General features: G+C 40.7%; 1 protein-coding gene across 10 annotated transcripts in view; it reads left to right on the top strand.

Annotated features, from left to right (window-relative positions):
- Nucleotides 1–7,886, top strand: part of PUM2 (pumilio RNA binding family member 2) — a 77,187-nt gene extending 69,301 nt beyond the window's left edge. For 8 of the 10 annotated variants that reach the window (XM_075497855.1, XM_075497853.1, XM_075497858.1 and 5 more), the window contains 4 exons: nt 1,665–1,790; nt 2,765–2,886; nt 4,169–4,361; nt 4,938–7,885. In XM_075497855.1, the coding sequence (XP_075353970.1) occupies nt 1,665–1,790; nt 2,765–2,886; nt 4,169–4,361; nt 4,938–5,069 (573 nt within the window). In that variant the 3' untranslated portion in view covers nt 5,070–7,885. Of the gene's footprint in view, nt 1–1,664; nt 1,791–2,764; nt 2,887–4,168; nt 4,362–4,937 lie in introns of all 10 variants that reach the window. The other 2 variants (XM_075497857.1, XM_075497860.1) reach the window with 1 other exon arrangement.
- Nucleotides 7,887–14,473: the final 6,587 nt, after the last annotated feature.

Raw genomic sequence — 14,473 nt, forward strand, 5'->3', positions numbered from 1 at the left:
TTCATTTCCTCTTCTGTAGGGTTGCTTTGATTTGCAGGTCTTTTTCCATCGTTAGCATGTGCAAGATAGTGTTTGACACTTTGCAGTCAGCTGGTTTTAAGTAGGATAAAAAAGGGATGATAAAATGGAAAAGCTGTTGAAGAGACAGTTAACATGCTGTGAAAAGATGATCTGTTGGAGATGAGGCTCTAGAAAGACCTGTTTGGATGTATTATAAATACAAATAGAGGTATTTGGCCTAGGGCCAGGCTTTCTGAGTTTTGTGATATGCCATTTCAGCTTTTGTTTATAACTTTTACTATTGCCATTTTTGATGTAATAATAAAGTATCTGCTCTCTAGCATATATTTTTAATTAAAATTTCCATTTTTTTTCTTCTGTTGCTTATGTTGCAAGTCTGTCTTTCAGTGTTTCCCAATTAATGTCCATCATTAAGGAAATACTTTGAAGAAATATACTAATCTGTTCCCTACATATGGGCTAGTGTTAAGTGAAGGGGGGTGGTATTTGTTTATCTAAGGTTGGGGTTTTTGTTTTGTTTCCAAAAAAGTTATTAATATAAGATTGGTATTGTGCTGCAGGCTAGAGAATATGCTGCAGCTGAATAAGATTTTAATACTCTGACACAAATGTGTACTTTTATAGTCTTGAGAAGAATGGTAAAAATCTTACTAACTTGGCTGTGTTACTAAATTTTACTTTAATGGATGGCCAAATGTATTTCTTAACAAAATGTACAATATTCTTCTCTCACGTTTTACACAACAGCAAAACCTGAATTATTGTTTTACATAGCAGTAAATGGCATACCAAGGTTTCTAGGGTTGGGTCTTCTTACATCAAAAAGTGTGTATGCAGTAGATGAGATGCAGTTTCTAAACTGTAAATACAGCCCCTTGACTAAAATGTGACTGTTTATTTACTGGACATCCATGCTCAGCTCCAAGTAATTATATATATATTAAAAATATTAGCTAATCTGAAGTGGCAAATGAAAAATAACACACTCTAGTCATGTCATGTAACAATATGTATCTTTTTCACCTGCCTGCATCATTTGGATCTATGTCTAATTAGACAAGATTCTGTGTTCAGTTCTGACCAACACTGACTCTTAAATCTTCTGAATTAATCCCCGAAACACAAACCTGGCTTCTGGAGAAGCAAGCAAAAGGAATAAGCAAGATTTTGACTGTATGTTTTGAATACTTATTTACAAACTTTATATCTGTAACAGGGAGCCTGTTGTATATGCTGGAATGCGAAATTAGTGAAAATCAGCCACAATAATTGAACTTCTTTTTATAAATGTCAAAATCTTAAAATTTGAAAATGAAGTACAAAGATAAAAGGAAACCTTTAAAGGTAAACAGTGCTTAACTAAGGGTCATACTTCCAGCCTTTCCTTTGCAGCTAAGTAGGCTAGAAACATTGTAATGAAAACTTGGGTTCTTAGTTGTATAATTACAGGAGTCCTTGACACACAAAAAACTGCATTTTCATCTTTTCCTGACTTCTATTGGAGATGGAATTCTGATATTGGCAGGCAAAACTTTTTTTTTAATAGAAGTAGTTGGCATGTTCAATTCCATTTTGAACATGGTAATATTACTATATCTGTAAACTTCGGTTGGTTTAACTTCAATTTGCAATCCTATTTTAAGGTATTTGTACTTTCAACTCATCCATATGGTTGTAGAGTAATTCAGCGTATTCTGGAACACTGTACTGCTGAGCAGACTTTGCCAATCTTAGAAGAACTGCATCAACACACAGAACAGCTAGTGCAGGTTAGTGCATATATTCATTTTTTAATGCATTTTAGAGCTTTTTTGGTCATAATTTATTCCTATTTCTTAGTTTAAGAAATAGTTTAAATGTATTTGCCTCTTTTTAGTTTTATAGACATTGATTTTTTGTTTTTCTTTCCTTCCATAGTTTTAATGAAAATGAATTTGGAAGTTGGGAGGCAAAGAAGATATAAAAAGCCTTTTTCTTACACTTTTGACTGTAGCTTCAAATATACATTGTAAATGCACAGAATTAGTTTTCTTTTTTTTAATTGCAAAGATTGCCTTTTTGTAGTTTACCTTGATTCGCTCAGGTGTCCTTCAGATAACTTCTAATAATGTCTAAACACAAATAAATTGTCAAAAATATACATGTTGCATATTCTTACACAAAAAGGGCATCTTTTCTAAAAGAAGGCAAAAGACCTTATACAACATGATTTCCTGTCTTGGTCTCAGACGAACAAAATGAGTGCTACAAATGGCTTTGAAATTGAATCAGTTTAAAATACTGGAAGGGACTCGGTGTTCAGCAGGAATTTCCACCCATAAAAAGGCAAGAATTGCCTTTTGCTACATATTCACAGTCTAGTTTATTTCTCAGTGGTTTCTTGTATATAGAAGTCTCTAGTTAAAACATAACTGTCTTGGGGAACCAAAGTTCAGGGAGATATTATGGTTGTTAAAGAATGATGATCTTAATTTTGAGGACTTCTTTCTTTAAGAGATTAAAAGGTACTCTAGCAAAATGCTGTTTTTACAGATTATTTACACTTTGCATGTAGATTTTGTGCTCCATTAAGTAATTCTTGATGCAGTATTTCTTGCATCACTTTGTTTCTATAATGTTGACATTATTGTATTTTTCCTTATATCTGTGCAAATAGTAATTTGACAGTTTATACAAATAAACAAATGCTGTATAGATTATTTAGTATGAACACAAAAGAAAACTGAAGTCATCTTATTTTCAGGATCAATATGGAAATTACGTTATTCAACATGTACTGGAGCATGGTCGTCCTGAAGACAAGAGTAAAATAGTTTCAGAAATAAGAGGAAAAGTTCTAGCTCTGAGTCAGCACAAATTTGCCAGGTATTGCACAGCCTTCATATGTTAAAGATTCACTTAACCTTTTAAAGTTGTAGTATTGGATTTATTTATTGTGTTACAAAAAGGGTAGGATAGGTTTTTTCTGTTGTGTAACTTGCCTCCTCAAATTTCATATTTTTATAGAGATGAACAATAGTGGTATTTTTATACTAGACTTGGGGAAGGGAAAGGAGAAATGCTGTTCTGTAGCAAAACGAAGAAGATTCCACAGGTTTATGGGATGTTTTTTGTTCACCTTGTACAAGTGCAGGGAATGGCTTCCAAGCCTCCATGTGAGGATCCCCAGAGCCAGGTGAAAAGCTCTCCTAGAATTTGCTTGATACACTGATGATGATAAGCTGGGACTTCCTGACTGTCTGTCAGTCCAGCCAAGCATTTTACAAGTATAAAGAGGCTAGCCTTAAAAAGTGGTGGTTCAGCCTGACGAGGATTTTATGCATTAGAAATCTCAGACTATTGTAGGAGTCCTGAACTACTCTAAAATTAGAACCTAAAACTCATCCTTCAGTGCTCTTTGCTGAAACATAGATTATGTGCCTTTTGCTAAGGAAAACACACCTCAGAATTCATCCTGGATGATGTAGTGAGACTAACCTTGTCATTAAGTAGAAATGCACTGTGATACTATGGGGGCATTAGTTTTAAAAATTGATTGTATGCAAACTAGCAAGCTTATCTGGATTTTATTTTTCTTTGCCTAAATAGAACTGTTCATAATCCTCTCCTTGGAACTTGCTTAATTTCTAGAGCACAAACTTAGGACCAGAATCACTTTGCTGTCTTATAAGCATTGATGGCCTTTCCAGCTTCTGTGGTATCTGGAAGGTCAGGGACTTCCTCTATAAAAAGAAATATTTGACAGTATCTCTGATCTAGGCATGCTCCTGAAAAGCACCTTTATTCAAAAAGCAGGAAGCCTCATATCTGGCTTTCTCTGTTGTGTCTTAAAAGGGCCCACAACCAAAATAGATGTACTAGAATACATCTGCATCCTGAGGTCCAGTATATCTACTGTAGGTCCAGTGGAAAATCTCTTACAAAATAATAAGTATTAGAAAGCTACTTTTTTTGCATGAGTAGGAGTGTATAATCTTTTAACTTCTTCAGTCATTACAGACTAAAGATTTGGAAGTCAAGACTTGATGTGTTTACAGTGCGCTCTTTAGTGGCATTAAGACACTTGAACTGTTCAGATAAATTTAAAATTGCTACTTAAAAGGATGTTACATCTTAAGTCACAGAATGCATTTGTCTTATTTTTCAGCAATGTGGTAGAAAAATGTGTAACTCATGCTTCTCGTGCTGAAAGAGCTTTACTTATTGATGAGGTCTGTTGCCAGAATGATGGTCCTCACAGTGCCTTATACACCATGATGAAGGACCAGTATGCCAACTATGTTGTTCAGAAGATGATTGATATGGCTGAACCCGCTCAGCGGAAGATAATAATGCACAAGGTATATTTGTATATAGTTTTATTGGTTCAGAAAATATTATCTATACTAATTTTTCTACTAGAATACCTTTCCCTCTAGATGTAAAACCCACTAGTTCTGTAATCGAGAACATGTAGTATCTGTCATCTTTGTTAATATAAGAGAAGAAATACAGGTTTCTCTTTTTTTATTTGCTGGTTGCTGGTATAAATCCATTCTGCAGTTCCCCCAAAAGATTCCCACACTTCCTAACGTACGGGCACATTTTCTACTTAAGAATATCCAGACATGGACAACAGTGCTATTTCCATAATTGCCCTAGGCTATTTAACACAGGGCCCAGTATATTCCTGCAGGAGCTCAGCTTCCCCCAGTCACCAACAGGGCACTTCCACAAAAGGGCTACCTGCCTTTTCCTGTGAGAGGTATGTCAGTTGTTAGGCGACTCAAAATGACCAATTTTATGTCTTTCCAGAAACTTCCAAAATTTTGAAATACAGGCTTCTGACTTTTTTTTACATAATACTTTTAAAGTGTAGTAACCTCTACTTACAATTTTTGAGGGGGAAAAAAAAAATAACAGGTTTCTTCTTACAGATTCGACCCCACATCACAACTCTGCGTAAATATACCTATGGCAAACACATTCTGGCCAAGTTGGAAAAGTATTACCTGAAGAACAGTGCTGATCTGGGGCCAATTGGTGGACCACCAAATGGGATGCTGTGAAAGACAAAAAGAAGTGGAAGAAAAATTGAATTGTGAATGATCAAAACATACAACTTAACTATAAATGTTCTGATTTTTTTAAATCTATTTATTGACTTTGTTCATCCATTTGTAAAATTTTTATTCTTGTGTATATTTTTGGGGAGTGAATTATTAAAAAAAAAAAAAGAAAAAAATATCTCCAGCCCTGATCCGGAGACCTATCAGATTGGATGGCTGGCAAAGCACAGAATGCCTGTATATGATGTAATTGTATCAAAATAGCTGTCACATATTTTGTAAATTTTTACCTTGTAAAGTCACTGAAATAGTTTTTAAAGGGAAAAAGTACAGTATTCTTTTAATACACTGGCTTGCAATCTGGTAGGTCTACCCAGCATCATAGCACAACAGGTTTATAGAGTTGTATATAGAATTAATCCTTATTTTTCCCTTTTGTGTGAAGTCTTTTATACCAGATTAAAATTGATCAGCTGCATAAACATTATTTAACATGTTGAAAAGTTAAGTTGTATTTTGGTGGTTCACAACATACTATCCAAATAATAAACAGGGCACAGCAAATTAAAGTAGGGAATAACAAAACAATGGAAAGTTTAAAAGACTAGCTTTCATCATTTGCTGTGGATACAGGTTTTTTTAAATGGTGCCCTAAGGTTTTCTCTAGCGATGTATTAAAAATAAAAGTGCTGTATATACTTATATATTTAATTGTTGTACAAGGTAGAGGGATTAAAATGATGGTGGTACTTCCACTCAGTAAAGTACACTATTGGAAAAGGAGTGAACCCTGTATTAACTTTACAGTCAGTTTTACAACGCAGGAAGAGTAGAGATTTGTATTTTTTTATTTTGCATATAGAATTGTAAGGATTTGAAAGTGTTGAGCATTTATTTTGCTTTCTCACTGTAGATGCAAAAAATAGGTATTGATGAAGAGAAAAGGGGCCACTGAAAAGTAAACTTGATAGCTCAACATTTAAGCATGACTGATTAAATATTCAGATAGCTTTTTTGCTTCCTATAAATATATGCATTGTATACGTGTAGTTAATAGGTGTAAGTTTACAGTTTGAAAACAAATCTCTCGTTTCGATGTTTATTACAAGCCTTGCTAATTTAGTAGTGATGCTTACCTTGGTTGTACAGATGTACATTTGTAAACCTTCATGCTGTAAATGTAATTTGTTTTACCCCTTTTTGGGACAAAAATTTGCATTTTAGTGTATATTCATATCCCCATTCCCTTTTCTCCCCCTGGCATATAGTGTTGTATAATGTAAATTTATTTCAGCAAATCAAGAGTGATTTTTTTAAATTCTATCTTTATATGGTTTCAGAAATATGAACCGGCTTTCTTTTTATCTATTGTGAGAAACATTATGTTTTGTTTATAACATAGCTGTTGATTCTGTTAATACAGACACTTTGGGAAATCAATCTGTTCAAATTTTAAGTCGGGATAATAAGCATAGTAAGAAATGGACTGAAATATTTGGTTATCACAGAAACCAATGCTTCTTCCATCTTAATAAATGTGGCATGATTTTTTTGTACAGAAGAGTACTGTATTTTTGAATAGCCTTCTCCCAGCGTAAAGCAACTATGTATGATACTGTCAATTTTTTTCTCTGGACATATGACATTGTAACAGTAACATAAAGATGATGTACATTTACAAGCGGCCTTATGTACATTTCCCAATGATCTTTTTAAGGCAGAATTGTGACCATATGTGTATAATTAAAATCCTTTTTAATCCTTTGCCTATGGAAATATTTTGGAAAAAGCTTACTTTGTATATTCAGTTTCTGAAAGATAAAGAAAGTGCTTTGTATGTTGTTGAAGTAAGTATTTTGTGTAAAACATTTGTTTGGATGGCTTAACGTAAAGTTTTGATCAACAAGATAGTTTGAAAGCAATGTTTTGAGCATTGATCAAATAAAAGGCTGTTACGGTAGGGGTCTGATCATGAGGAAAGAAAATAGCAGTGGTATAAACTTGTATAAGGAATTCTGTCGTATTACTGTTTATATCAAGTTTACATAAATCTTATTAAAGCATACATTTGAGGCGCTACTTTTTTTAACAGTAGCGTTAACTCATTCATAGGCAAATGGGAAAGTTTGTTCTGGCCTACTTCCAGTTTCTGAATCTGTCATTTAGTGCCTGTATTAAGTAATGTAGTAGGCCTAATTATTTTTAGTAAGCACAATTCTAATTGCCAAGTAGTTTTTGCATGGCAGTTCACAAAATTCCTCGAGAGGTATAAGCCCTGTCACCGGAGCCAGAGCTTTCCCGTAGTCACACAAAGGATGACTTTTGAGCCACTTCCTCGGACGCATTAGTTGTCCTCAGTGACTATTTTTACCCTGTGTACAAATGCTGTGTGTTATAATCCACAGAGCCAACATTCTCTTCAACATGTAAGACAGTAAGTTGGGCTTTCAGGGGTGTCCAGGCAGAAACTGATAATGTCCCAGTACTTTGTCCCTGTAGCACTCTTGCCATGGTTGAATTTAAACAGTCCTATAACTATCATCCTTAGTGCTTTCGGTATCTTGAACATAATCTTCCACTTGCTCTCCTAAAATCATTTTGCACAAATTTTATCCAGGAACATGAAAATCACTGGTTTTCCTTTCAACTATTTTAGGCTTTGGGTAGAACCACTAGACTTTTTGCTCGAGTATCGCTATAGATTGTTTATGGACCAGTTTGATTAGGTTTGACTCCAGGTGGCTCGTATTGAATAATGTAATGTTCACATGTATATACTGTAAAAATCAAAATGAAAATGTGTGAATAACACTGTGTGAAATACATCTGGTCTTGTGTTTTTCCTGTAGGAAACCAGCCATTCTTTATGTTCTCGGGTATGTGACTTGTCTGCTATCTGTGGAGCTCAGCTTTGAAAAGGTACTCATTTCTAGTGATCTGGTGGGAATCAGTCAATTATTGAAGAACCCTCTATTAGATCATTAAGTTCCCAGAGGCCAGTTCTGAGCAGCTAAAGCTTCTTACTGTCTTACAAAAAATCTTTACTGGTGTATAGTTAAGGCCTGACAGCCTGACAACAGTCTCTTCATACGCTACTGGATCCAGGATGAGTTCTTGAGCATTTGAGAGGGTGAGGATTGTTAGCTGTCTATGGCAGCGTTGGATCCACACTCGTATCTGTTACTGCCCAGGATTTTTTTCAAAGGACCATTTTTAGCTTAAGGTGTGGAGCGAAGTGGTCTAACTGCAGGGGTGTGGGTCTGCTTTTTAGTGTTAAAATAACTCGCCTAAGTGGCCCCTTACGGACAGAACAACCATAATGCTATTACCTCCATCGCTGACTGCTAGATCCACTGATACTTTTTCACCAGAGTATGGGGAAGATTGAGGTTTCTGGGGGCGTAATGTCTAGATGTTTTAGAGTGCTGATGGAGATTCAGAAACCAGTGTAGTCACTCTTCTTCCCTCTGCTCTAAGGAACAGGCATTTGAAGAGATGCTCATGACTCACTGCGTAATAGCATGGTAATTGGGTTGATCTGTCAATCAGTTTTGTTCTGTGAGAATGCTTGATGTTCAACATTCTAGTAACTAGCAAAATGGGTAAACAGTGAGGTGACGACAACTCTCACCATGCCATTCAGGGACATAAAGCGGAGAGAACAGTTGCAAAAGCATTTTTACAATCTAGTGACTGGTCATTAAAATTGCAGGTTGCAGGGGGAGATAAACCCACCGCTAACTCTATAGAAAAGCAGTTTGCTACTGGACGGTTGCAGTCCGGTCAGCCGCAGTGCTCTAGTGCTGAATTTTATACAGAGAGCGGTGGCTGGTCATCGTGTATCCTGAGAGCGGCAGATCATTTTGTAGCTTTGTTCAGTGATGATGTAGTTCTGTGTTGCTGCTTGAGGAAGGAAAGGGAAAAACCACATGCTGATCTGATCTCAGCTGTCCCAGCCCTGGTCCCCAGCCCACGGCAGGGTAGGAGCATCTGTCAGTTTAACACAAAGGGTCGCATCTTGCCAAGCTACTGGTAGTGCTTGAAGCGATCCCATGGTCTCATTAGTCTGTGGGCAACACTGATGTTTCAATGAGTGTGTGCTATAGGCAATGCTTTACTCTGCCTGAAGAGTTTCAATTTGAAGTATTTCCTGTGATTGGAAGCAATGTCAGAAACACTCGGAGGAGCTATCTGTGCCCAAAGACTGCTGATTCAAGCACCTCTTGGCTTGGGGATGGGGAAACTTGGTTCCTGTCAGGGATGGTATAGCCCTCTCAGGGCTCTGCTTGGTTCCCGAAGGGCTAGTGTGCAGAATTGGGCTAGAGAAGTTTGGGAGAACTTAGCAAATGTAGATCCCACCACCCAGGAAGAGAAATTTGAGTGATGCTGCAGAATGAGCCTGGGGTGTCAGCACTCCTCTGTGGCAGAGCAGCCCAGGCCTCCCCCGTTCCGTCATCAGAAAGGGTTAGAAACCAGCACTGTTATCATGGAAAGACCAGTCACAGGCCACCTCCTCCCAGCAGAAAGGATGGAAGGATGTCCACCAAGTGTTGGCAGCGCTCCAGAGCCAATACAGTACATGGGCTTTTCCCTGCCAGTGCAGTGCCCATGTTAAGGAAAGGAGGCAACTGCTTTTATCCAAGAGAGTGAACCAAAACCCCAGGTTAACATATTAAGTTTCAGAATACAGAGGCTATCAGGAAGCTACTACCCTGCATCAGGGGCAGAGCGCCAGTAGGGAAGACCAAGCGTACGGGTTTAACCGAACTGCTGGCGTTCCTCAGTGAGGTGGTGCAGGAGCGTTTCCTCCATCAGCCCTTTGGACGGGGCCTGCTCCTTTTGCATGCTAGCTCTGTGGTTAGGGAACTTGCCCAGCAAATGAGATGCTTGAATTAGTTTCCTTTATCAGCCTCAGGGTTTTGAGCCCACCTCCCTCACTTCACAGGAGTATGTCCTAACCACAAGGAGCTGGGCGCGTTCACTTTCTGCTCCTGAATTTGGGCTGGGCTTTTAGCGCAGCTTGAACTATTCGTTGCATCACGAACAGCACAAGATGGAGCATGACTCCTAAAGCACGCAGGTGGGAGGGGGTAGGTTCTGCTTTCCAGATCCTTGTCTCCACCTCGATTCTCCCAGACTCGCTTCATGCAAAATATATCTTGGGAGCAGCGTTCCCCCATCATTAACAAATTGGAAACGCTCCAGAGGCTTTTTATATAGCAGCTGAAACGTAGAAGACCTATTCTAAGGACAGTCTTCGTTTCATTAGTAAGAACAAACATAGGAATAAAATGTTCACCTTCTCACCAGCGTTAGTACTCTGGGCACAAGAGGCCTTCTGCCTCTTCCTCCTCTGCTTGCACAGGACCTTCCCAGCCCTAAAGTATCTAGACCTGCAAACAAGGGGCAGGTTGCAGGTGACACAGCTCGTGTACTGGACCATAGGATAGGGAGAAACCCCTTACTAAGCTGAGCTGAGCAGCCGTAATGAGCTTTGTTTGAGCTTAAGACCTGCCTGGAGGGTTCAGATTTCCTGGCAGCCACACAGCACCGCAGCCCTTCCCCAGCTCGGCTGCCGGATCTTTTCCCAGCCAAGCCTAAGGGGGAGCAGGGAGGGAGACAACCCTTCCCTGGCACAACAGTGCTCAGGTGGTGGAGGCTGTTTAGGGAACGCAGCCTGCTCGGCTGCTGATCACAAGGCAGGTTCAAATGCTACGGTTTCTCAAACTCACTTCGGTTGCCGGCTACAGATCGTATCCACAGCAGTGCGGAGCTACCATGGTACTCGACCACTGCAGGGGAATGTCACTGGTGGGGACCGGTGAGGAACTGGCCAAGCCTGCTGAGGCCCCTCTCCTTGCAGGTCAGGTTTGCTGTGCCCTCTCAGGCTACAAGACCACAGTCCGCTCCTGTCAAAGGGCTTTTCACAGTGTTTTGGAAGCAGAGCTGTTTCAGGTGTCACTTAAAGTAGGTCCCAAAATAAAGTAAGATCCCCAAAGATACACAGCTGCTTACTGAGGGCCAATGGGAACTGCACGAAGTGTTACGGCAAGGGCAATGCACAGGAAGGTGGTGGCAGAAAGCACCAGCTGGCCTGGCCAGAGAGGGAGATGATGACAGAAAGCATATTCACAGCTGTATTCTCTTCTCCCATGAGTGCAAATGTAGGCACCCTATTCCTTGTCTGCCTCAGGAGAACCAGAAGTTAGAGGTTCCCTCGTGGGAATGAAGACCTCTCTCTCCTCCCCTATATAATCCTTACCTCCCTTTCTCTAAGAGAGCTGAAATACAGCATCAGAAAGTATTTGCAATTCTGTCCGCCCCACAGGATCGATCCAGGAGGAGAGGCTTCAGGAGACCATCTGCTCGTACAAGCTAGGATCTTGGGGAAGGATTCAGCCCGGTTGCTTCTCCATTGGGCTCAGGTCTGGTGGGTCTGGCTCAGTGATGTTCTGTGCTCCGCATCTTCGTATATAAACTGGCTTCCCAAGGCTGGTAAAACAATCGGAGCGATCTCTTGTTAAGCGAGGAATACAGAGGGCTGAAGCTGGGCTGAAGAGCTGAGGATGGACAAACTCAATGCAAGCCACAGAGTCAATTCCAACCCCCTGCATGGAGGGATGGTTTGAATGGAGCAGAGTTCACCCCTGTCAGAGCTCCAGGCTATACACTGATCTCATTCAACTGTGTCATTTGGCTCTTAAAAAGCCTTTTTGTTTGAAAACTGACTATCTTAAGTACTCCAAAATTCACATGATGTCTCCTATTTCCTTGAAATGTCATGTGTCTCATGAGAACCAAGGGTTTGATTATTCATCCCAGTTTGGGAGTCATACGAGCTCGTATCCTGCTGGGAAAGGGGCTCACATCCAGCCCTACCCCATGTGCCATCCCCTCCACACGTGGGGAACCAAAAGCCCAGAGATCTCATCAGGGCATTGAAGGTCACCCACTCTACACTTCGTGAAGTGCTGCACGGCTCCTGCATCCACTTTGAGAAGGGATACTCCCACAAGGGTCACACAGCTATACTCCATCAGCAGGGCTATGGGGGAGGCACCATCCCAGTTTAAAACCACCTCTGTTTAGGTGTAGACACTTCCATGCAGATACATACACTGGGAACAGATCCTGTTGCCTGCCTTGGTATCTGGTGCCATTTGAGAGACCCTTGAGCATCCAAGACACCTGGACAGGGCAGGTGAACATCCCCTAGGAGCTTGCCTCAGCCTAGCCTCTAGGTTCCACTCCAGAAGGACATCTAAGATGGCACTGGATACCTTCATATAGACAATGGGTCTCTTCACCTAGAAGGTACCAGAAACCGATAAGCAACTTTTTATAGGTCAGTGGTTAAAAGGGGGAGGGAGGGAATAGAAGGCAGGAATAGGCCCAAAGGGTTTGTTGGGGGTGGGCATGAGAACAGCTTTATATTGCAGAATAGGATGGGATGAGAGATGGAGAAACAAAGTGTACACATCCACACACACACACTCAAAGCTACTGTGACCACCAGGTAATATACAACCATAATGACTTTTTTGATTATAAATACTGGGAGGAGGGGAGGGGGAAGGGAGAAGGAGCACCTTGGGAACCCGGTGGTATCTTTAAAAAATAGTAATAATAAAAAGACACCATTATGCACAGCAAAACCTTCATTCCAGGCCTCCCTGTGAAGTATAGCTAACTTCACAATCACCTAAAAAGAAATCTATCTTCAAAAAGGAAACAAAGAGGAAAAAAATAAGCAACTAAAATATCTGTGTTCACCATGCCAGAATTAGTGCTGCTCAGAGTGGGGCAGGCATGCACACATGCCAAACAAAGCTTAAACCCAAGGTAGAACCCCAGCTCGCTCTCCCCCATAGCCATGGAGGTCCTCTCTCCCCCATATGGAGGTCAGCACTGCAGAAACCCACCCCACAGCCCAGTGGGGTTACAGCCCTTGCTCCCCTCCTTTCTTCCAGTTCCTCACCCATGTACGTCCCCTCCCGTGCCCCCCTGCTCTCCTCCCTCTGGCCGTGCACCCTGCCTCCCACCTGGGCAGGTGTTCCCATGATGGTGGTTAGTCACCAGTAATACGTGCTGGTGGGCAGACAGTTCCAGCACACCTTGGTCTCTGCTCCAGCCTTGCACCAGCTCCATCCCTCTGGCACAGGAGCACAAGCATACCTGGGGTAGGGGTTACACCAACCCCACTCCCAGGTGGGGTGACAACAGAAGCTGGGCAAAGGTTCTCCTAATGAATTCGTGAGAAGGTCCAGGACAAAGGATGAGACAGGATGGGTGGGGAATCAATGGGTGAATCAACACTATGGCAGCAAGGGCTGAGAGACACTTGTACCGCCTGGAGGGATACGGCAGTGGAGTGACTGCACACAGCCCTGAGACAGCCAGTATCTGCGGAAATGGGTAAGTGGCCTCAAAATGCTAAATGAAGGATGATAATTACAGCAAGATGCATCCTTTTGGTTAATCAGGAAGAAAACCTGTACGTTATATCATATCAAATTCATGGCATAGTCATGACGGATAGCAAGAGTAAATGATAAAACCTGAAGTTAGCCCAAGAGCAGCATTCCTCAGAGACTCCCAGCGAGCCTGGGGTCTGGATCGCACCAGCTTGATGGAAAAAAAACCCAAAACCCAACAGTATTTTTCCCAATCCTGCAAATGTTGTCTGTTCTAACAGTTACTAAAATTGAACTAAAACCTCTGATGCAGCCTAACCCTGCTCTCATGATTGCTCTGCTACAGCATCTGCTTCTTCCAAGACCACAGCTTTTTGCATACGTAGGAGTATTAAACCTGCTTTGGCAGAATTCCTGGAGCTATACGTGCTTACTCAAATTCTCCATGTAGCAGAAACACCTAACCCAAGTCACCTGGCTGTTTAAAAGTGACAGTCTTGAAGCATACACTTAACATGTTTCATGTGGATGAAATACTTCTGTATTTTGGTTAAAACTCTTTAGTTTTCTCCTTCATTTGGAACTTTTTAACCAGCAGTACAGCACTGGTTTATACAGAAACTGATAGCTAACTTCAAGACTACATTGTATATTTGGTATGGTCAGCGAGAAATAGGCACTACATCCCACAAGGAGAACTTTTAATAAAGCTTTATGCGAGTTATTCGAGCATCCAGGAGCCTCTGTCACAAACAAGGACAGTAAAGGAGTACAGAGAGGAAAAAACAGGAGTCCTTTGATAAGAGATTATACCTCATTTGACCTGGAGTCCCCACCTCTCCCAGGCAAATAATGGGTCTCTGTGGCACTGCCAGAGCCAGCTGTAGGATTAAAACTATACATCTTTTTATTCTCACGGCAGTCACTGAGGCACTAAAAAGGCACTAAGTATCGCAGCCCCTATTTTGCAGGATGGCAGGCAGCTATGAA

Source organism: Mycteria americana, chromosome 3 (assembly GCF_035582795.1).
Source record: "Mycteria americana isolate JAX WOST 10 ecotype Jacksonville Zoo and Gardens chromosome 3, USCA_MyAme_1.0, whole genome shotgun sequence".
NCBI classification, from domain to species: domain Eukaryota; kingdom Metazoa; phylum Chordata; class Aves; order Ciconiiformes; family Ciconiidae; genus Mycteria; species Mycteria americana.